Consider the following 23,883-nt stretch of genomic DNA (forward strand, 5'->3'; position numbering starts at 1 on the left):
TATCACAGTCATCATGAAGCATCAGTTCCTCTTTTGCTCTCCTGATATGAATCTACAGCTCATGTTGTCAGTAATCATCTCTAATATTTCCCTTTGAGAAATTATACGACACTACAGTACCGCATCAGAAGGAAAACAGAACGAACCCAATGTCCACATGACTTGCCTGTACAGCAATAACTCTTAATTAACAATTAAAAACGCACTGCCAAACGAAAAACGGCCGTGGCATTATTTCGATATGCTTATGCAACGTCAACATTCATTTCAAACCAGAGTCTCATTCATTTCTCTCCAAGATCTTGTACTGATGGGCGAGTGGGACTTCTGCGTGAAGCCTTCTCTGGCACATCCCAAAGATTCTCAATTCAGTTATGGTCTGTGGTGGACAACTCATGTATGAAAATGCTCCATGAACCACTCCTTTACAATTTGAACACAATGAATCGTGGAAATTCTTGAAATACGCCTGTACCATAAGGAAAAAAAAATCCATTAATGGAAAATCTGGTCCTTCAGAATATTCAGGCACATAACGTTGCTGAAACTAGACCTGATCAACAGATGCAACCAAAGAGTATAACAACGCCCAAATTACGTGGTGGTGCATCACTTCATCCACCTGTCTTCTTACCCTGGTAAATCAGACCACATCAGCTCATTAGACCACATGACCTTTCTCCAATGCTCCACAGTCCATTCTTAGCAAAATGAAGCCTTTTTTCCTGTACTGTAAATTAGTCTCTTTGATTCCACTAAGCGTTTAATGATTTACCATAACACTCATTCAGGAGGTTTTATTGACTACTGATCATCTTCTGAGATGATGCACCAACCTTCCAGGTTTTAATAAGGCCTTCTTAACCAAAATTTAGCATCTTCAGCAATATCCTTAGTTGTTTTCTTTGCCTGATGCAAGACAATTTGGCCCTCCTGAAACATCTTTGCACTGACCACAGGATGCGTCTTCTGACGTAGTTGGTTTAGAAATGAGAAGCTACACACTGCATTGGTTAGAGTTGTTGCAGCTGAACCTTACTTATCAGTGCAATAATTCTTCAATGGAAGGCTCTTAACATGCTTAGGTAAATCCAAGGTGGTGACTTTCTCTTTTGGCAGGGAGTGCATTTTATATCATTTAAACTACCATGAATTTAGAGAAATGTAAGTGACTTGTTGGCGTCTGATGTGAACGTGAAGTGAAAAACATGCTCGCTCCTAATAACAGCTGAGTTCCTTTCAACCCTGACTGATGCACATGAAGCAAATCCAAAAGAAAAGCACAGAAGTGCACCGGCAGGAAGCAAATCGAAGCGAGTAATCCATCAGTAGCACGTTTCAGCTTTGCTTAGCACGGTGGTTTCATCATCTCTGATAAACTGTCAGAGCAGCTGCGAAAGCAATCTATGACGTGCTTCTGCTCCTCCGCGCCGCAGATGAAAGAAGCGACCGCAACAATCGCACACTCCAGATCTGATCGGTGAGTTTAAACAAGTGTGTGACACCTCGGCGACAACCCATTTCACATCTTTCGGCGGTGGGGTAAAGGGACACGGAGCTGACGCGAAACCTAATTTACTTCTGCAGGAGGAGTTCACCGGGTGAACCATGTGTCTTGCGCCGTAAAAGTCAACTTTATTTCTTTGCACTTTTGCACCGCTGGAAACGAAACGGAATCGTCTTGCCTGGGTGTGGGGAAGCTGTTTGTGTGTGTATTACTGACTGTTAGACTTATTGAATTCTCAATCTTAATTGGTCAGAGGGTGACTTTTTTTAGGCACAGTGACGAGATGATTATGGAGGTTGTGTTCGCACAAGTTAAATGTTTTGGTTATTTATTTCTCACGAAACACAAGATTGTAACTTGGGAAGTTGCATGTAGAGGTCAACCAAAACAAGGGGAGGATTAATAAAATATTGACTGCACACAAACAACTGCCAGAGTCAAAGTCAATTACTGTAAGGAAAATAAATACATTAAAATACATTAAACCCACACAATGAAATATGAAATGTATAAAATAATAAAACTCTAATACAATATCTCTAATAAAATTGTGCAATTAGAACAAAATTCCTGTCTTTTAAAACCATACAACCCATCATGCAAAGAACAAAACTGATGTTATTTTCACTTGTAAACTGATTCATTTGGTTCACCATTCAGGAAAAAAAAAAAAAAACAGCGCACTGAATGAACTGCGCTCTTTTAGCTCATCCATGCACATCGCTGTCCCTAAATTTATATAGTTTTTCTTATCAAAGCGGTCAGAGGAGAATCAGATTTAAGCAGGGAGAAGAGACAGACAAAACAAATGATGAATATATTGGTGTGTACAAGAATATATATATATTTTTTAAAACAGCCTGTTGTATAACCATGAGACAGGTGAACTCGTGGGCATGGAGGCATCAATGTTTTTTTTTTTAAACGACCAAGGTTTAAAATGACTAAGGATAATAAAATTATTTGAACAAAGTGATTTCCACTTTAAACTAGGGCTGCAACTAACGATTATTTTGATAATCGATTAGTTGGGCGATTATGTTTTCGATTAATCGATTAATCGGATAAAACTTAACCGCTTCTTTAATTTTATATTTTGCTTATAACTATTAAAAAAAAAAAAAAAACATAAATCAGGGTATTATTTATGTATAAAAAACTTTTAAAAATGCAAAAGCCACATATAGAGTTTAATAATCTTTAATTTTGACATTTTAAACCTTAAATGAAATGTAGTATATATATATATATATATATAGTTTAAAAAATACACTGATCTATTGGACTATAAAAAAAACTGTAGAAATGCAAAAAGTTAATAGTCACAAATATACTGTTATTTGCGTTCGCTGAAAACCACAACAATTACTAAACGTAATATTCTACTGTTATTCACACCGTGTAATTTAAACTAATCTAAAGTAGCGCCATTTAACTAATCACTATTGCTCATGAGGTGATTGCGCAATGCGATGCTAGCGAGATACACGTGAACAGATCTAGCGCGACGCGACTGTCCCGAAGTTAGCAAACAGTTTAAATAAAAGCACTTAAACTATACAACTTACACAACTTTTACACGATGGAGATACAGTTTTTACCGACCCTGCTGACGTTTCGCCATCCGTAACACCAACATGTTTTCTTTTTAAGTGTTCGTGCATGACATGCAATGAAATCTCGGTCTTGAATAGCGTGCAGGTTACCGTCTTCTTAGAGGAGTTTAATGTAAATTGGTATAAAACCTTGGAGGACTCGGGGCGCGCGCTTTTTCCTGCCGGCGCTTCTGTAACCTCCATTGCGCGAGCGGCTGTGTATCTGTGTGTATTTGTGCATCTTGTGGTCGCGCGCCTCAGTGACGTAAGCAGCCCAACTAATCGATAACGGCATTCGTTGACAACGAATTTCATTATCGATAATTATCGATTTTATCGATTAGTTGTTGCAGCCCTACTTTAAACTAAAACTTTTTGTCCTATTTGTGTCAAGAAAAGAAAAAAAAAAACTGGTGAGAGATTCAATGTTAAAGCTAGGGATACATAATTATGGCAACAATTATAATTTAATACAACACAAAATACAATTTTGGTCAATATTGAGATAACGACTGTTGCTGATATCACAACATTCTTTATATATTAGTTGTTGTACTAAATCCCGCCATACAGCACCCATGTACAGGGTTAGATTTAGCTTTTTAGCAAATTTGCTCCACCCAAGGTTTGAGTTGTTTAAAAAAAAAAAAGAAAAAGAAAAACGTCCATTTCAACGCTAAACAAGAAATTTGTCATATGCAAAGTCAACAAACCGGTCTAAGTCGCCTTTGAATGTCTTGCGCACTGCTACGATTTTTTCCCCTCTCCCTCCACGTGTCATTTAAAATTTTTTGAGATGTAGCAAGCTCTCCCGCACCCTATAGCACTTTGGGATCAAATTCTTAATGTGATAAAATGGCTTCAGTTTCCTAATAAATAAGCAGAAGGCAGAAATAAAACCTGAATTACAAGGAATAAGAAGGAAAGCAGTTAGCTCTGGTCCTCTTTGCTTAACTAACAGCCTTCGCTGGCCGAGTCTCCACAAGCTATTATCCTTTTTACATATTTCTGCATAAACAAATAGCCCCTTGTACTTATTTCCATGAAAAAGATAGATTTGAGGTGCGAGCGCTCGTGTGCAAGTCACAAACCGATTTAAGTCATCACGTGTATGCACATCAGCCATGCGTTGTGTAGCATGCTAGGTTAGCCGTTTTACAAAAAAAGATGATGTTGACATAATCTTACAAATCTGGTATGTTTGTCAACAACTTTCTCTTTAAAAATTAATTACTTTCTGGACGGCCGAGTGCATGCTACACAGCGTTTAAAATAGCTCCTTATAAATGTTGCCCTTTATTTAAATATAAATGAATAAATAAATAAATAAATAAATAGATAGATATATATAAATAAAAACAAACTGACTTAAGTGTGGCTCCACATGCCTGTGTCTCACTGTACCTCAGGAGATTTCCCCACACTAGAGGCCACTAATCCCAACAGATGGTCTTAAGTTTAATAACGCAATCTTCGGTTTGCTCTAACGAGGTGTTGAAACTCACCATAGCATCGGCCAGAAGGCTGGCTGCCACGTCGACCTTGAGAGCGCCGTTGACGACATGCCAGCAGAGCTCGTACAGCGCCATCTGGAGATCTACGGAGAGAAAATACAGTTAATGTAGAGAGAAAAAAAAAACTAACACCCTTGAGTTAACTTCTAAACGATGATGAACTGAAAGGTGGCTTGAACGCTATTTTAATCCTGTAATGTTCCTTTATGGATCTAGGTCAGATGTCCTCCAAACCCTGGGGACATGATGCACTACAGTGTTGCACGCTACTCTGTGTCGTGCCCTGGAATAAACAGGCAAAATAAAACTTTATAATGGAAAATTTGGAAACCTGCTGTCATCAGGGTGAAGCCACTTTGCACCATAGGTTTTGGAGCTGTCTGAATCTCATGCTATTCTGGTTGGCCATCTTTGAAATATTCTGAAATATTTGCACTAAGGAGCTACAACTAGACCGGAGAATTGCATTATTTTAAGTCGCTCCTGGACTAACTTGCACTGACTAGAGCACCCTGTGATGCCTTCGGCTTTCTGTCATTACTGCCATGATGGTTAGCGTCAATGTGCTGGAAATCAGCAAAACCACCAGTACAGTGTAAATGTGTCAAGATGTGATGTTATCCGAGTTGTTGTGTGAAGATGAAAAAAAAACTTTCATTGCTAAATAAAAGAAATGGAACTATATAAAGAATTACTACGTAACAGAAAGAGCGAAATAAATGCCAAATATGTCTGGTTCAATACAACATGGGGAAAAAAAGTGCACACTCATTAAAGTTGTTTGACATGACAATAATAATTGGGAGTGATCTAAATTTATTTATTTATTTTCTTATTCACAGAGAAATCTCTCTCCACGCGGTTCAGTCTAAATCCCAAACGGCTCCCTGTTTACCACACAGGCGCTCTCCCAAGGGGCAAAGACGTTCTTTATTTAAAAGGAAAGTATCTTGTGAGAAGCTGAACAATTCCTAGGTAGTTATAAACAGGAGGAACACACTCGCTTTCTTTTCTCAATCTCTTAATCAATTTCTTATCAGCTGACTGATTTTTGATCTTCCTTCCACCCCTCTGGTGTGCACAGATGTAGAAAACGTTAAAACATATCATACGAAATAAGGGTGTTAATAATTATTATTAGATTAACTGCCATTAAAAATTATCTAAATAAAAACACAACAAACATCAACTGGAAGCAAAAAAAAAATCCAACACCCCGCTCAACCCTCATTAAAAGACGTAAGTAGTATATTGAAATGTTGTGCCAATGAAACTTAAAGAGAAAGTTTTAAAAAAAAATTACCATTTAATCTATTTAATTTCACACTACAATATGGTTCACCTGCAGTTCAGGCAATGCGCCATATCGGACATTGTATTTTTATGCAGCTTCATTTTTGAATGAGGAGAAATCCATTCACAGCCAAGCAGCCAGTTGATGAGGACTTCCTGTGGTATTACTTTCATATCCTTCACAATACCTGCTGTAACACACTTGCACACTTTGTGTGACGGTTAGGGACGCAGCCACCGAAGGTAAAATAACATCCTCGCGTGCGAGGCTACTCTTGATATAAAGTCTTAAACTTTTTTTATTTTCAAATTTCTTACCAATTCCATTTTTTCTTAGCGTAACAGAAGAAATCGGTTACATTTGATTGGGCGTTTTACGAGCTCATATATGTTCCATCTGAAGCACGATTTATTTGTACCGTACCCAGGAACAATGGTTCCCCCTTCCCCGCACGCCGGCGTTCCCATTGTGTTTGTGCGTTCTCAATCATTCTTGCAGGTGGCAGTATGCACCCACTTGTTTTGTGAACCGCCATTAAACAAAAGAGAAGGACGGTAACTTTCATATCATGCGTAATAATAATATTTCAGAGAAAATGTAAAGAACAACGCTTCTTACTTTACAGGTATGGCTGTGTAGGTGAGAAGATGAGATTGGCGCGTGCTACATTCACATGAGACAAACAGCACTGATGACGTCATGTCTAAACAGTGATCTACTTCTGTTCTCGCATACGATTGCCCTCCTGACCAACCCTTCAAGTGGACTCGGGCACGGTTCTCAAGCGTGGAACGATTGTATTCTCACTGATCAAAATGAACCAAACTTTGGAATCAAGTGTTCTTGAAAATTATTCCAGAGCCCCTAATGTGAAAACACCCTTAGTGACATCATGAGAGGACACAACAAAGGGTAATTTGCAGGAATTCTTGGCTTAAATAATGGACGCTTGAAAGGGTGAAAAGGAAGAAGGGACAGTAAGCTTACCAAAAGCTCCTCTTGCGTGCTTATTTTCAAATAGAAGCATAATTTTATTGTCTAGCTATCGTGTCCAATATGTGACTCAATAATTTATTGTTTATAGAAGTAAAGAGCTGAGAGAACATCAGCATGGGTATGATTACATACGATAACCCAGCATGAAGCCTAGGGTTAATCACAGCCATAGCCGTACACATTATATCTGCACTCTCTCTCTGACAATTTTCCTTAAATGTCATACCTCCAGTAGCTTTTAAAGTTGGAACGACTAACATGAACCTTCTTCTATTTCACATTTACTGATTTTGTTTATCGTTTGATCAGTTACAGAGAGATGTGTACCTACACATACCCTGACCGAGGATACATGAACATATAAATCTCTTCAACTTTCTTGAAGTGCCCATTTGTAATTATCTTGAAATAACATTAGTGTGCATCTTTTTACGGACACGACTCAAAATAACAACGGTTTTAAAAGAACACAGCTGCCTTCTCTAACAATCATGCACAGAAACAAGTCAAACTCGAAACTCAATTACAGATATTCCCCAAGACATTTCGACTCACCTTTAAGGAACACTTCGTCGTCGGCTTTGCCTGCCAGGTCCCGACACAGCTGCAGGCTACAAGACAAGAAGAAGAAATAATGGAATACGTTACTATGCTGCAGGTTTAATGTACAGGGTATTAGGTTTTGTTTTTTTCCCATTCGAAGCTGCCCGGAGGATAAACATACAGGAATGTAGGATATATTTAAGCGTAATGTGCTTTACCTCAATGCTGAAACTACAGCAGGTGCAATTTGAATCTGTCTACATTTTGACGTGACGTCCTAAGTGAACATAAACTCGTTCAGCTACTTCTGTCTGTATTAATGCGCTTAAGAAGATACTTTGCTACAACTTAATCATGATCGTGCAAGCCTCAGCTTCAAGACAGTCATAAGATCCTTATCTTGAACAACTGACGCACTAGAGTGTACTGTGTTGTTGGCATAAAAATCAAATGTTTGATTAAAAATAAAACAGGCTTTAGGTTAGACCAGGGGTCGGCAACCTGCGGCTCCGGAGACGCATGTGGCTCTTTCGCCCCTCTGCTGTGGATTTGAAAAATAAATAATGAGCTGTATTTAATTTAAAATTAGAAAATGGTGATCTTGTAACAATAAATGAAAACATGTCTCTCTTGTCACTCAAAATATGCGTCACAACCGCCAACGTGCAGTTTATATAAATCCTTACACAATATACACAATTCCTTTTTTATTCTATTCAGGTTGACAGCGGACTGCACGCTCGAGTACATGTGATAAAAGAATGACAGCACACAGAAGCAGACAGCATTTTTGGTTTGCTGCATGTGGATCATTTAAGTTCGTCTTTTTATTTCATAATTACGAGACTCAAATAGACAGAGTATTTTATTTAAAAATTACTTTCAACCCAGCTTCTTTTTTCCCCCCCAGAGATCTAAATGTTTTTGTTGCATGCAGAAATAAAATTTCAGTTTTCCACGGAACTGGCTTCACAGTACTCGATGCTAAGATTCATTTTTGAAGGTTCTTGCACAGTAAAAAGATGCCTCAAGTGGTTCTGTCATGGCTGCTGTGACGATTCATAGCGCACGTGGCCCTTCTGCAACTTAGCATGCAATCACGATACGTAGGTGCCAGTTTAATTCATATTGCGAGGCTTTAGCATCATGATTTTTTTTATTATACCAATTCGATATTTAATTTTTCTTAGATTTTGTTACTATTCTAAACGCACTTCGCAAATAATTTGCTTCTACCACAAGGGGAACAGTGCTGCCTTTTAGTCTATGTATTGTTTACAGTGTGTAGGATCACCTGTAGGATCAAAACATTGTAAAGAAAAGTTTCACTACCTTAAAAAGCAAACACAAATGAAAAAAAAAAATTACAATGGCAATACATGAAATTACCAGAATCACAATAACTGAAAAACTGAATACATTTTTTTTCCCGCCATCTCTAATATATAGTAATCTTTAGGCATGCCTAGACATTACAACTTTAGAGACACATTAACAGGACCAGATTGTTGATCAATCTGAGCATGGGCCCAGAGACAAATAACTAGGTATCCGAAAATCCGAGTTTCAGATCCCTAGAATCATAGCTCGATTTTAAATAAAATAAAATAAAAAACCATCAACCGAGTCACGACCTTCTAAAACACGTCTTCATGCTGTTTGAAGATCGGTTTGAAAAAGGTATTAATAACTGAACCTGACTTGACCACAAAATTAATTTTTTTACTTATTTCTAAAGCTATATGTGCCTGATTACTTCTTGCATGTCTGTACTAAGGTTGGGAATCACCAGGGATCATTCAATACAATAATATCCTCATCATAATACGTATCATGCACATCACCTAAATTTGTGTTGCAGCTCTCCAAGCACCACAATGTTATGAATATCCTTTTTTTTTATATATATATAACGATTCTAAACAGTCTAAGCAAATAATTCATCCCTAGCACAGGGCACACGGCACTGCGCAATATTTAGGCATCTCAAAGGCAAACATAATCATTGATCTTCTATACAGAGTATCATGTGTACAGGGTCATATGGGGCCTGGAGGCCACTCAAGGAGACTTTGGGAACAAGTTTTCTTCAGGTAATCTACATGCCTTCGGACTGTGGGAGGAAACCAAAATACCCGGAGGAAACCGACTCTCTAACCTTGAGGTGTGAGGATACAGTGCTAACCACTACGCCAATGTGTATACATTTTCTTTTTAATAAAAGAAAAATAAAACACACCACACAATTTTAGAGGCAGTGTGCATGTACATAAATCGTAACAGGAATGAGTCATAGAACTGCATAATCTCTAATTGTGTACACAAATGAGCTGACTGTCAACGTTGCTGAAAACTCTAAACGCAAACCTGATTTTCCCTCAACGCTTTTCCACTGGAGTGTTTGTGTGGAACCATTTCATTCCATCAAGGCATCTGAACATGCAGTTATGTTTTATTATGTTATGTTTTCATGCACAAAAAAAAAAAGATTCCAAACACCCCCATCATCCATTTATACACTGATGATGGTTTCCCCTGTGTGTGTTTAAAGGTGTGAGAGTCAGGAGGCAGTTCAGACCGCCAAAACACGTGACGCTGAAGCCGACAGCTAGCTCGAGCGCATCACTAACGGTGAGGGGTCCTTTAGGAAAGTCTGCTTGAAAACGGTTCACAATTCACAGCGAAAAGCTGCTCATGTTGAACATTTTGTACACGAGGTGTGTTTGTGTCCCTGATAACGTTACCATAAGTGAGCAGCATCGCAAAAATTTAACTCAAAACTACTAAAATATATGATATAAATGTTTAGAATGCATGTAAATGACTAACACATTTTAACCGTCACAACGCTCTAACTCAATAACAATCCCGCTATGTAAAGTTTGCTTATGTTGCACAGCTAGCACACTGACTCTAAGCTAATTAGCTAGCCGTTCCCTAAACACACAACAGCTAGTAACGTACAATACATAATCCGCTAAATATATTTACCGTGAGTTGTTTTGGTTTTGTTAAGTGTCACTTTAAAACTTAAACAGTTTTAGTTTTAAACTATAAGCCAAAAAAAATACAAGATTTGGGATATAACTGTTCTTAGCTCCACGGCGCCGACAGCACTTTACCGCTTCTCTTGTTTCGCTGTGTCTCGCTCTCTCTCAGCTGTTACAATAGTCATGTTTTTAAAATATACAGGTGTTTATAAATTGCAAATATTTTACTGTTTATTTATAAAGGAAATGCAAATATTTACAAATATTTGTGTATTCACGTCTAAGCATGTTAGCCTGAAACACTCTTCCCATTGAGGCGTGCTTGTTAGTTCCTACCTCCCAGTGCTAGCCCGGGAGTCGAGGGTACGCTTCATTATTGTTAACCATTTAACTTAAAACGCGAATGTATTAAGAAGCGATCACGACATGCATGTTTGTTTGTTAATACGTTAGCCTTCAAGTCTGCTTAACTCTGCCCGGTGTCCACATATACTGACCGCATTGCATCCATGCTAGCGATGCTAATGTGGCTAACCCAGCGCGAGTGAAATGACAATGAAGGAGCAGCAAGAGTGATGTCTCGGTTCTGATTTACCCCCCGCCACCATCTTACACCTGTTCAACCAGACACAAAACAGAAATACTTCCCATCATCTGGCTAAGATAAAAAATTGACTCACAACTCATTTTTGCCAGATTTTTCCCAATTTTTGATCCAATCAGTAGGGAGGATCAGCGCCGCCATCTTCCCCACTACACCACCACACTGTTGCCCGGATGTTCAGCACAACTCTCCGGGTCAAGGGGCGGTATTCGCTCCTTTTTTTTGCGCACCCCACCCGTTTTCCGACACCTTTTATCTCCTGGTCTATGATTGGCTCCTTGTAGGGAGTACATCGTTTCTGATTGGCTAGCCCGTGGGCAAGCTTGAGGAAACAGCGAATCCGAGTAAATACAGGCTGATATGTCAGGTTACAGGTGTAAGAAGAAAAAAAAAACACGTTAAAATAGGCGGGTTCTGAGGTTCCGCTCGGGCCGCTATTCTTGTCGGATGGTATTAGTCTGGTTTTACGAAGCAGAAAGTTTATTTCAAGGCTAGTTTAATATTTCAACTAACACTTGTATTTCCACAGCTGTGTAACATCTTTCAGATGGAAGTCATTAAAATCATGCTTTGCATCTATTGCAAACATATTTACCTTTTGCATGTCAGTGTTGTTTATACAGTACTATGACTATAACTACAGTATATACATTTGAAATATATAACAAATCAGTAAGCTATTATTAACTAAAGTAATAACATTAAAAATCTGTCAACCACAGGAGACTTGGTGCAAGAGGCAGAGTACACACTGGACAGGGTGCCAATCCATCAGAGGACACACACACTATGGCATTTTGTGAATGCCAATTTACAATTTACTTAGGCTGCATTCCATTCCGAAGTGTACTTCATAGGGTGCTCCCTACTCCCTGCTCCGTTTGCGAGGGATTTCGGTAAAGGGTAAACTTTCCGGGACAAAACTCAACTATTCGGAACACTCTATGACGTCACCAGTAAAGACGTCACTTCCTCCGTACGTTACCATGGTAACATAAGCCCCTGTCGCTGCTGCCGTGAAAATTTCACACTAAGAACAATAAATATTAAATATTTATTATAAAACATGCTGTTGAAACGCATATAACTTACAATAATACATTTACCGAATACCTATTTTTATGATTCAGTAATGTATTATGATTATTTTGTATGGAAATTCATGTACCTCTAGCTCCAAGATTTAATTTTTTTTTACTTTCGTAGGTTTGCAATTGAAGCGGTAACATGTTGCATTTCCTCTATAATCCTGCAGGTGGACACTCTAAACTACAATCTAAACTATTCACACATCGGCAGGCAGCACATCCTGTGTGTTAGGAGCGAATTATTTGCCACGTTTGTTTAGAATTGCAACAAAATCTGGGGGGAAAAAAGTACATATACATTTTTATAAATTGCTTGCTGCCGCCGATGTCAATTACCAGTGATGTATATACACTACTATTTACACTACTGAGTCTGTACTATGCAATATATATAATATATATATATATATATATATATATATATATATATATATATATATATATATATATAGATAAGATATTTTCCATATTAGAAAACAAAATAAAAAAAATTTAAATTATGTGTCGTCTTTTATTTTGAAGTGTTGTGGCACGCGCGCAGGCTGTCCAATAGAAAAGTTACAGGAGGCTCGCTTTCGCCCTGCTAGCTTCGGAAATGTTGCCGAAAGTTGTGCTCGCGCTGTGTTTAGTGCTGTGTTTCTGCGGAGCTCCGTCTGATGGACAGAAGAAGAAAGAGGTCAGTTGAGTCGTGTTTATGGTCAGAGAGACTCGGTGTGTGTTCACACACGACACGCAGCGGGCGGTGTGAACTCTCCGTGCTGTCAGTTAATCCGCTTAGCCGGCCGGAGCTGTGTATGCTAGCAGAGCTAACCCTCAAACGGCAGCAGTGTCTCTCCAAACACGTCTAATGTAGAGTGTGAGATGTGCAGGACAGGACATGATCTGTGCACTGTAAACCTGTTGGGGAGGTGTTTACAGTCTGTAGTAGTGTGTTAGCCAAGTTATTAGTATATAATATTAATAATGATAAATAAATCAGGAAGTTAATCTGTGTAGCTGAATGGATGGATTGTTAATAGCTGTATAATAATAAAGTCCAAACCTCAGATGCTGTCTTAATTATTTACACTACATCAAGTCATTCAAGATTAAATCATTCTTTTCTACTGAAGGTAATGAAGCTGAGCTTGGGTCGAGAGTCAGGAAGTAAGGTTAAACAAATGAGCTGTGCTGCTCATTAGAGGAGAAACTCCAAACCTTTTACATACGAGTAAAGATGTAATATATATATATATATATATATATATATATATATATATATATATATATATATATAGATCTAAATAAAGTGCACCCATTAACTGATTGCATTTGAACCATGCGCATTTCTCTGTGTTTCTAAACTGATAATCGTTTATACAGAGATGATTTCCTCCATTTGTAATGACTTTATACTCTATGATTCCAATGAAAATAAATCACATGGTGCTCTGGTTGTATTTGATCTTCTGTCGTTTCTTCGTATCGATCCAGAAATTTGGGCCATCCTGCAAGTAGTGGAGAAATGCAAGGGCAAGCCACAAAACAGGAAGTGATGCTAAACAAATGAGCCGTTTTCCTCCTGAAATATGCTTTTTGAGAAATCTATTCTTTAGGAATAGAAATCTATTCTTTAGGATCTTTGTTGAAAATTTAAAATAAAAGTAATAATGCATAGGTTTCTTCTTGTATTGTGAATTTTACATGGTTGGTGTAAATGTTACTAATGTGAGTCAAATGTTTCGTCCCTAGACGCTGCTCTCTGAGAAGGTCGGACAGATGATGGACTGGGCTGCGAAGAGAGCCGTGATCCGAATGAACGGCGACAAGTTCAGGCGGTTTGTCCGAGCGCCGCCTCGCAACTACTCCGTCATCATCATGTTCACGGCGCTGCAGCCTCAGAGGCAGTGTGGAGTGTGCAGGTGAGGATACGCGCAGGCCTTCTCTTAGATTATTAGCTAAAACAAATTGAGAAATTTCAGGGTTTTTTTTGTTATTATTTTATTATATCTTTTTAATTACATTCATATAAGAAAAGCCCCTCCCCTGTCTCGTTGCTCACATCTGCTCTGCTCCAGTAGGGCGTGGCTCAGCAGTATAGTTCATTTACATAAAACCTGAAATAGTGCATTTGGACGTAAAATAGAGTTTTTAAAAATGTTTGAAGAGTATTTCCGTTGGAGCTTTAACAGACGTATAGGAACCTCAGAGACCTGTTTTTAGATAACTTGTTAAGATAGAGTAAAATATGGGACCTTTAATTCACACTGTAGTAACAAGTTTAGAACAGGAGACATGCATTGCATCCTCGTCCATGTCAGCGCTCGGTGTTGTGTTAGTAAAGCCGACAGTTTATAAACTGTTTACTGCTTGTTTTATTTATTATAAGAAATCTATTGCTAGATAATTATCTTTTCACATATGTGACGGGTGTTCAAGTCATACCAGGACTTGCAGAATAACAGAACACAATTATTAGAGAAAAAATATCCCTTAATTTCTCTATATAATCCATTGCTACACTAATGCAAAAATCCCAGCGTTTCACTGGTGTTTGGATACAATAAAGGTAGAACAGTTACCCAGTACCTCGAAGCCACGATCTTTCAATAGTAAACTTTCAATAATAATAATAATAATAATATGTATTAAATGAAATAAACAAATGAACATGGATGCAGGACATGCAGAAGTTTAATATAAACATCTGCGCTGAGAAAAAACCCAACATTGTATCTGCGTGTGCGACTTGGCTTTACTTCATATGTGAGTTTAAACCTGTCATCACAGAATAAGTGAATGAATGAATAAATGAGTCCTGAGCCTGTGGGAGTGAATGATCTCGCTTCTTCTGTGTTCATTGGCTATTGATGTTTTGCATTCCCCAGTTGAGCCGGTGGCCAGTGTACACTATGAATCAGCGTCTGCGTTCGGCAAATCAAATGTTGATGTACACTTTTTGGCCACAGACAACTTGCCACGCCAACTGCCCATAACTTGTGATGACTGGTGCAGACTCATCACGATTTGTGAAACCTGTACAAAATACCATCTTAAGTCATAGATAGCCTCTGGTCTAATGGTCTAAACATGTGTAAATGGATTGGATCGCGATCAGGACTAAACGGGTATGTGGCAATAACTCCCAACCAAGTACCTGTAAAGAGCCAGTGGTGTGGCTGAATGGTTGTGTGTACAGTTCACACAGACGGATGCGTCTCTGCAACAAGTCGGCGAAGTTGTTTTTCAGGGATCAGGCGTTCAACTCGCTGAATGTTCTCGCTGAAACGACTGCAGTGGACTTTAAACCACCTCGGCCGGCATTGTCATTCACAGACAGACGACCTTCTTTAAAAAAACGTTTGCACCGTTCAAATTTTGTACTGTGGCTAGGAGTCTTACAAAGTAATGTGTGGTTTGAAGTCTTCTGTGAATGTCAATTGCTTTTACACCTATGCTCACAAGGAACTTCTTCACAATTTTGGTTTGAATCGTAGATGGTGTTTTTAACTTGTTGGATACAGAAATCATGTCTCGTATGCTGTGGGTTTTGGTCGCCAAAGTTATATTACAGTAAAATAAAAATAATTGCACACATTTGTCCATTTCCAGCACTCTTGGAGGATATGGCATTTAAACAGTATCAAGTATGATAGTGCGAGGATGTCCAACCGAAGCGTTCAGAGTAGCATGAGTGTTGTAATTAAAATAATTCAATTGCATGTGCACAATGCTACTCACAAACATACATAGAAAATGTCAAGGTCACGAAGAAAAACTTGCAAAGCATGCACAGACACTGCTCTGACATAATGAAATAAAGCAATTGTATAATGGTTTGCCCTTCTTTTATTGTGTGTACAGGCAGGCAGATGAGGAATACCAAATCCTTGCCAATTCCTGGCGTTACTCCAGTGCATTTACTAATAAGATTTTCTTTGCCATGGTGGATTTTGATGAAGGAGCGGATGTCTTTCAGATGGTAACCCTTTCTTTAATGTAACACTTTCACTTTTAGGCCATGTATAATAGTTATATCTATCACCTTAAAGTTGTTTAATTAATAAAAAGCTAAATTCTGTGTAAATAATAAATATGTTTGCATTGAAAAACCGCTGTAGGCACAGATTTAAATAGAGCTGACTGGATAGGAGAGCAAGATAGTGAGCAGCTCATTAAAGCAAAATTTAAAATCGCATCTCTTTCTCCAGCTAAACATGAACTCCGCACCTACGTTCATCAACTTCCCGCCCAAGGGGAAGCCCAAGCGCGCAGATACGTACGAGCTGCAGGTTCGAGGCTTTGCTGCTGAACAGCTTGCTCGATGGGTTGCTGACAGAACCGAGGTTCATGTAAGTTAAACGACAGCACTTTTTAATTATTCAGATCGCTAAACATATGCATTTTAAACATTTATGTAGAGATCTGTTTTTTTTTGTTTTGTTTTTTTTACTAATTAAAAAAATTATTGTTCTCCAATAATGGCCAAGCAGCAATGTACAGTATGTATGCAAATCAACGCACATCTGGATATTTATATGTATAGAAGATCAGTGAATTTTTTTTTTCAGTGTGATTGAGAGATTATGGATTAATTATGAGGTAGTATGCAATTTTTTTTTGTAAAAAGATGGCAGGACTCCTTTATTAAAACTGACAGGGATAGAAGCCACACCCACTTTCCTGGGACTGACAGGCAAAGAAGCCACACCTCCTTCACTGGGCCTGTCGGTCACAAAGGCCACACCCACTTCAGTGGGACTGACACTGAGACACTATAAAACTTTTTCTGGAACAAAAATAGCTTCTGGTATTATGTCAGAGGGAGATTTAAAATTATTTTGTGTGATGTTTATTTTTCATTATTGTTATGGGTGGCAATAATTTTGGAACGTCCTGTATTTTTGTTTAACCTTTATTTTTTATTTGTGTTTGTTTGTCCTGACAGATTAGAGTGATTAGACCACCAAACTACGCTGGGCCTCTGATGCTCGGCCTGCTCCTGGCTCTCATTGGCAGTTTGGCGTATGTGCGGCGCAATAATCTTGAGTTTCTCTACAACAGAAACGTCTGGGCTTTTTCAGCACTGGTCAGTGCTCAGTGTTTATACACAAACATTTTACTCCTGCGTTATGCTTGTTGAGATTGTGATTAAAGAGTATTTTGCTGGAATTTGTCGTAACACTAAACAATTGAGTGATGATAAAGTCTACAGCTACGGCCTCACAGAGTGCGCATCACACTTTTACACAATCAGACACACTGGATGGAGACTCCTTCCTCAAATGCAAAAAGCTTCTCCATATTAACAATTCTAGCCTGTTTATGAGTTATAAAATCTATACAGTAAATTATTATAAATCTCACAGTCAGATCAAATATTTTATTTTATTTCACATCAGTCTATTAAGTAAGTAAGCACACCATCACTTTTCCAAAGTATGTAAAATTAACATGGTCAAAATTTCTCTTCTTCTCCTCAGTGCTTTGTTTTGATCATGACATCTGGCCAGATGTGGAACCACATTCGAGGACCTCCGTATGCTCACAAAAATCCTAGCACTGGTCAAGTGGTGAGTTCAAGCTTTCAGCACCAAAATGTTGGCGTAAAGTAATTTTTCTTTTAAATACTGATTGTCTCTCCCTCTCTCTCTCTCTCTCTCTCTCTCTCCAGAGTTACATCCATGGCAGCAGCCAAGCACAGTTTGTGGCCGAGACGCACATTGTTCTTCTGTTCAGTATCCATTATATTAAAGATTACAAATTCTCAAATACCTCCAGGCAAAATTGCTGTGAACTGTTGTTTGAGGAAAAAGGGAGCCACAGTAGCTCAGAGGTTAAAGCACTGAATCACTGATCAGAACGTCTCAGGTTCAAGCCTCATCACCACCAAGTTGCCACTATCAGGCTCTTGAGCAAGGCACTTAACCCCTTAACTGCTCAGATGTGTATAAGATAAATGCCAAATGCTCTAAATGTAAAAAAGAAAGAAAAAAACATAATGGGTGGTGTGAATATAGAGAACTAATTAGTGGGTAATGTACAGCATAATGCATTGTTGCTTGTCACCTTTTCTGAGATGTTTTTATTTTTGTATTACAGCAAAAAAAACTTAGGCCGCATCAATTTGCATCGATTTATTTATTTGTTTGTTTGTTTGTTTTTAAGCAATGTATCTCTACATGTTATGTGGCACCTCCATGAAACAAGTTACAGAGAAATTGTTTAACCAGACTCACTTTTTTTTTTTTTTAAGGTAATCAGTTGAAACTCTAGTCGTAACAACTCTCTCAAGGCGGAAAAGTATACTGACAGTTTAAAAGCAGTGACCTAAATGCTGAATAATCTTCTGCTTAAAGAAACCCACGCCAATTAATGATTTTCTTCGTTAAATTTTACCATGTTTTCTTTAGCAGACTAAGATTATGTAGATCGTCCCGATACAGGTCTATTTGAATGAGTTATTATCATAGAACATTATAACAAGTGCGTTAAGTTAACCCCGTGACTTGTTTTCCAGCTGTATTTGATGTTAGATAAATTGGTTCTATTTAGATTAAGCCTTAACCTCCTGGCTCAGACGCAGCCATTACTTTCGGGATGGTGCTTCTACACGAGGCGGCGACTTCTGATATGGACATCGGGAAAAGGAAAAGTACGTATTTTTATTCTTCTTTTCTTCTGGATGCATGAAGTTTCACAAGTGATTAATACACATTACTTTCTAGATAGCACGAAATGTGGCTATATTAGCACTAATATACATTTTTACATTTCCTATATCTAGTCATGTGCGTGGCTGGTATCGGGCTTGTGATACTTTTCTTCAGCTGGCTGTTGTCCATCTTTAAGGCCAAATACCACGGATACCCTTACAGGTAGGCTCTTTACATACACCTTAGTTTACAATTTACAATAAATCTTTACGTATTTATTAGTTGTTTCCGTATGCCTGAACATTGCATTCAGTCTCAATCTGTTGCAAAATCATCTGTTGTTTCTTATGGTAAGATGTCCTTAATTAATTACTGGCTGAAAAGCCCTTTTTAAAAAAAAAAAAAAAAAAAAGTAAAAAGGATTAACTTTTGTATCAAAGCATGAGCTCAAGTATCGCTAACTAACCACCAGGTCGTGTTATACTTTACCCTTACAAAACTGTGAAAAGAAATGTTCACACTGCAGACACAAGTGGCCCAAATTTTTTTTTTTTTTTTAAATATATGACTCACAGATGATGTTTTCATAACAGAGTGAACAGCAAAATTTACAGTCAAAATGTATGGACACAAGTTTGGATTTTATTCTTCTAGAACAATACTGGATTTTCCTTCAGAACAGTGAAATAACACATAGCTGATAGTCTGATTGTGAGGTAACAGATGCTACTGATAAGGCTCATATCGCAACCACTCTGTTTTTGTAGAAATCTCAAATGAAATGCTGAATACTGCTACAGGCGATACTGCCTGCATTGCCAAAGGAAAGCTACAATTTTAAAAGCAAAATATGAAGGAACTAAGCATATGAATGCAACACAACATGTTAAGCATCACAACATACAGTATTGTTCTTTTGCACGTGTGGGTCAGTTTGAAACTGATCTGTTTAGACTAATGTCAGCTATGGATCACAGTGGCAATATGGTGGAAACGGTCTGACATCACAGACTGTATATTGGCTACTTTTGCCTGCAGTGTGAAGGTAGCCATACGCTTACTGACCATTATCGGGGTCCTCTGCTTATTTAGGTGTTATCCAGTCAGCCAATCACCTGGCAACAGCACACTGCATAAACTCGTTGCCAGTGTTATAGTTCTTGTAGAAAGGAACTGTTGGAGGAACTGTTAATCTTTTCAATTCACCAGCTGTTTAATCCTGTTGCACTGGTGTCTAGTGGATCTTCAGATTACTGTTCTTGGTGAAAGTAGAAGAATACAGCGTGACCTTATGCTGTCCTAGCTCATCTACGTTTTCTGCTCAATACCTTTTTTAAAGAGTGAACGAGTTACCGAAACTTTGTCAGTCCGAATCAGCAAGGAGATTCTACACACAGAAGCACTTTTTGGATGCTTTGTGTTTTTTGTGTAATGACTTTAGTGAGTGAAAATTCGAGGTCGTCAGCACCTGACGTGTACTGTGTCTGCACAAGAAAATTATACATTAATTATACATTTCTAAAAAAAAAAAAAAAAAAATGTCATCTCACTGTAAACACTATTTACATTCCCATAAAAACACAGGCTAGGGTGATGAAAATATTTAACGTCCCTTTAACTTTAACACGGCCCTTCCTCCCAAGTATTTCTCCTGCAAGTGTTGTGTTTCAGTGTCTGAGCTACTGCCACGCCCACCAGAGAACAACAGAGCTAAGCAACAGGCCAGAGCCTCTTCTTGTATGAGGTCACAACAGGGGTGAAGGCTAATTGGCTTGTTTGATTACAATACAAAAATGGAAAAATGCTAATATTTTTCAGCTTATTTTTTGTTTACACACACACACTGAGAAAATGACTAAAAAGTGAATTCAGCATGATTGATTCCCATTTAAATAAATCACAGAGAATATAACACATTGGACTTCTCAAGAGGGTATAAAAAGAGGATTTTAGCTCTTGACTTGGTTTAATTGAAATTTTGTTGTGTATTTTAGTAGCTCTTGGACATTTGTAACCTTTTCTGAATTTATTTCTGTCAGGTTTTAGGCAGTTTCGCTGTAGCAATAAAATGTTCTGCCTTGTGAAATGTTCTGTAATGAAATGTTTAACTAACATGGACTGCTTTTTTTTGTCTTCTGCAGTTTCTTGATGAGTTAAGCCCAGGCCTCCCAGTTCTTCAGTGGAAGGTTGTTTCAAGATCCCTTTTTCAACAGAACCTTTTACTCTTCAACATGCCTTACTGGTTCACAATAATAAGTAGTTTAATTTCTTATTTCTTCTGTGTGTTGTTTTATTTTTATTATGTTGTTGTTGTTTTTTTTTATTTAATTTTCAACAGATTTCTTTGAGTTGTGTGTTAAACCTTTTTTTTTTTTTTTTTTTTTTAATCAAATCAACTGAGGACGTAACTCTGAAAGCTCTGGACAGTAGATCAGACGTTTTTTTTTTTTCCTGAGTTTATGGTGATGCCTGCTGGTGAATAGGTTCTTATCCCCCACAGGCTATGCAGTCTTTCATTTCTGTGTTCTAACCATAAGTTGAAAGAAGCATGAGGACGAGCACAACATTTTTTTCCACGCTACCTCTTGACTCATGTACGTTAAAGTGTTCCAAAGCCAAAACGAAGCGGTCCGTTGGTTAGTGTAATTGCTTTTCTCTGCGGTAAAGGCTGTGTGTAAAAGTACAATTCTGTTTCCTTAAAGCGTTAAAATGTTTAAAGTATAATGATCTTTATGATGTCCTGTTTTCCATTAATGTTTTAAGGCACCCTTGTCAACTTTCCCCTCAGCAAATCTATTAGCAAGTCTAGCACAGTTCCCATGGAGATTTGTACAGAATATTACCTTTGAACCATGCACATTACCTGTGAGTCGTATCAGATCTCATACTATTTAGTAGGAATGTAACAACAGCTGTTAGGGATAAAGTAGCAGTGCCCACAGCATTATCTACAGCAATGTTAGCTCAATCCCTTAATCCTGACCTGGGTTTTATTCAACCTGATGAAGTAGTTAACAGCAGGTGTTCGTCCAAGTGAAAGTGGACAAGAGTGTTGACCGCAGTAATGGAACTCAGCCCTGGTCCATTTTTTAAGGATACGATTTGCACGCATATGCTAAAAATCAAGGTGCTGCTCTGTGTAATGCCTCAGGTGATGCCATGTGCCATTAAAAGTGCCTTAATTACTGGTTTAGTTTGTGCTTTGTGTGCTTAATCTCACATTTCATAAATAATAAGTGCAAATTATAAATCGGAAGCAAGCATGAGCGGGCGTCATCGCCCCGGGCACACCAGAAAGACAATTTAAAGGGGACATACCAATGTCATTATGGTATAATTTTAGAATGGGGGAATTTTACCTTTTATCTTTTTACCAAGACTCTCACTTAATGTGATGTCTTTAAAGTGATGTTTCTCAATATGATGATGTCGCTCAAATGACACAGAACACACAAACACTGAACATAGAAAGTTATTAACCACTTTTTTTGGCATAAGTTGAAGCCACCATTACAACTGACTAGTTTAAGATATCATAAATTCCTCCACAGTTTTGCATCCTCGATGTCCTTAGATTAAATATGCCCGGATTGGTAGCAATCATATAAATCCCCCAGAAAGAGTGTGACATATGACCCAAAATAACTGACTTCCTGTTGAGCTGAGCCCATGACATATTTTTAAGCTGTTAAGCCCAATGAGCTATAAATGTATACTGGGTTTTGCATGTATAAGCTATGCAGCAAAATTGGGTCATGTGTGGGCCCTGTGCCAGATTCCAACATGTCTGCTGATTTTTTTCTCATGACTTTTTAAGCATGTTAATTCCCCCAAAAATCCCCAGGTGCTGAAAAAAAATATTTAAAAGTACAAGAGGGCACTCACACACACTATGACAACATAGGGCTTCTGTTATAGTGCTGGCGCCGTAATCACACACTGACGACATACTGTAGGCCATCTGTCATAGTGCTTGAGCCCTAATCCCACACTATGACGACATAGGGCTGATGTCATAATGCTTGGACCCTAATAATGAAAGTCTAAAAATGGATTATCTTACCTTTATGCCTTTGGAAAACATTGAGAAGTACAAAATTGGCAACTGAACTAAAAATTTATGTATTGTTTTTTTTAACACGCTCACTCAGTTAATATTTTAGTTGGTGAAATAGTTTCTGTTTAATTTTGTTTGTATATTGACAGCCAAATCGCTTAATCTTATATTATTGGGTAAATTAATGTTTAGCTCCTCGTACGATGCAAGGTTTTCCCACCAATTATACACCAATCAGCCATAACGTTAACATACTGTATGCCGCCACATACCAGAATCATGGTCATATATTAACAAGATTTGAGACAGGGAGACAGTGAAAGAATTTCATAGACAATAGATATTATTATGGAATATTAATTAATAGACAGTGCACAATCGTTTTTAGCTTTTGTTTTTTCGAGTAACAAATTGACAAGATATACTGTTTGACCTACTTTGAAAAGAAAAAAGACATTTCGAGTTACCCGTTTTCATTTTTCTTTTCAAAGATCAAGCCGTGTATCTTGTCAATTTCTATCTGGCACCCAAGGCTCACCCATTTCCCCCAGGGGGCCCAAAGCCCTGTCAGTCCAGGCCGATCCCACAGAAGATCCCACAGCCAGTGCAAATCAAATCATCGGATGTGTCTCAAAAAGTTAATGCTAGACACAATAGAAAGGTACCTGAAAACCCGGTGCACAAATTCTGGAAATCCTTTAAAACTAAACAGACAAGTAATTCACAGTGTGAGAGCAAAGTAACAAAGGTTTATTGAAACTTTTGCAGAATGACCAGTATCATATGGAAAAAACATTCAACATAGAGAAAGGTGATTTCTTTCTCCCAGCCTTTCCATTTTATACACAAACTTCTTTGCCCACATAAACTCTGCCCTATACATCGTATTCTCACATAAAATTAGTTGATTTCCCTATCTGTCTCAAAACACGTCTTCACATTTTCATCCTACATAACACATTCTACCATCACTTATTTAGTTGGTCTCATAGGCCTTGTCCTTCTGCGTCCAGCAAGCAAGCTTTATGCTTTTACAGTCTACATAGCACATTTCACACAC

The 23,883-nt window shown here is 38.1% G+C and overlaps 2 protein-coding genes across 7 annotated transcripts in view; one reads left to right on the forward strand and one right to left on the reverse strand.

Moving 5' to 3' along the window:
• Positions 1-11,210, reverse strand: part of thoc2 (THO complex 2) — an 89,086-nt gene extending 77,876 nt beyond the window's left edge. For all 6 annotated transcript variants that reach the window (XR_008361195.1, XR_008361194.1, XM_053505269.1 and 3 more), the window contains exons 1-3: positions 11,120-11,210; positions 7,462-7,517; positions 4,608-4,699 (exon numbers count right to left, since the gene is read on the reverse strand). Coding sequence is in view for 4 of the 6 variants with exons in the window: in XM_053505269.1 (XP_053361244.1) it covers positions 4,608-4,699; positions 7,462-7,517; positions 11,120-11,184 (213 nt within the window). In the remaining 2 variants the exon portion in view is untranslated. The remainder of the gene's footprint in view (positions 1-4,607; positions 4,700-7,461; positions 7,518-11,119) is intronic.
• Positions 11,211-12,680: 1,470 nt separating this feature from the next.
• Positions 12,681-21,956, forward strand: magt1 (magnesium transporter 1). The gene is made up of 10 exons (XM_053506244.1): positions 12,681-12,807; positions 13,863-14,032; positions 15,975-16,092; positions 16,322-16,462; positions 17,059-17,199; positions 17,594-17,683; positions 17,785-17,848; positions 18,691-18,765; positions 18,898-18,988; positions 20,908-21,956. The coding sequence occupies exons 1-10, from the start codon at positions 12,727-12,729 to the stop codon at positions 20,921-20,923; spliced, it is 987 nt and encodes a 328-aa protein (XP_053362219.1). The 5' UTR covers positions 12,681-12,726; the 3' UTR covers positions 20,924-21,956.
• Positions 21,957-23,883: the final 1,927 nt, after the last annotated feature.

This window comes from Clarias gariepinus, chromosome 10, assembly GCF_024256425.1.
Source record: "Clarias gariepinus isolate MV-2021 ecotype Netherlands chromosome 10, CGAR_prim_01v2, whole genome shotgun sequence".
In the NCBI taxonomy this organism is placed as follows: domain Eukaryota; kingdom Metazoa; phylum Chordata; class Actinopteri; order Siluriformes; family Clariidae; genus Clarias; species Clarias gariepinus.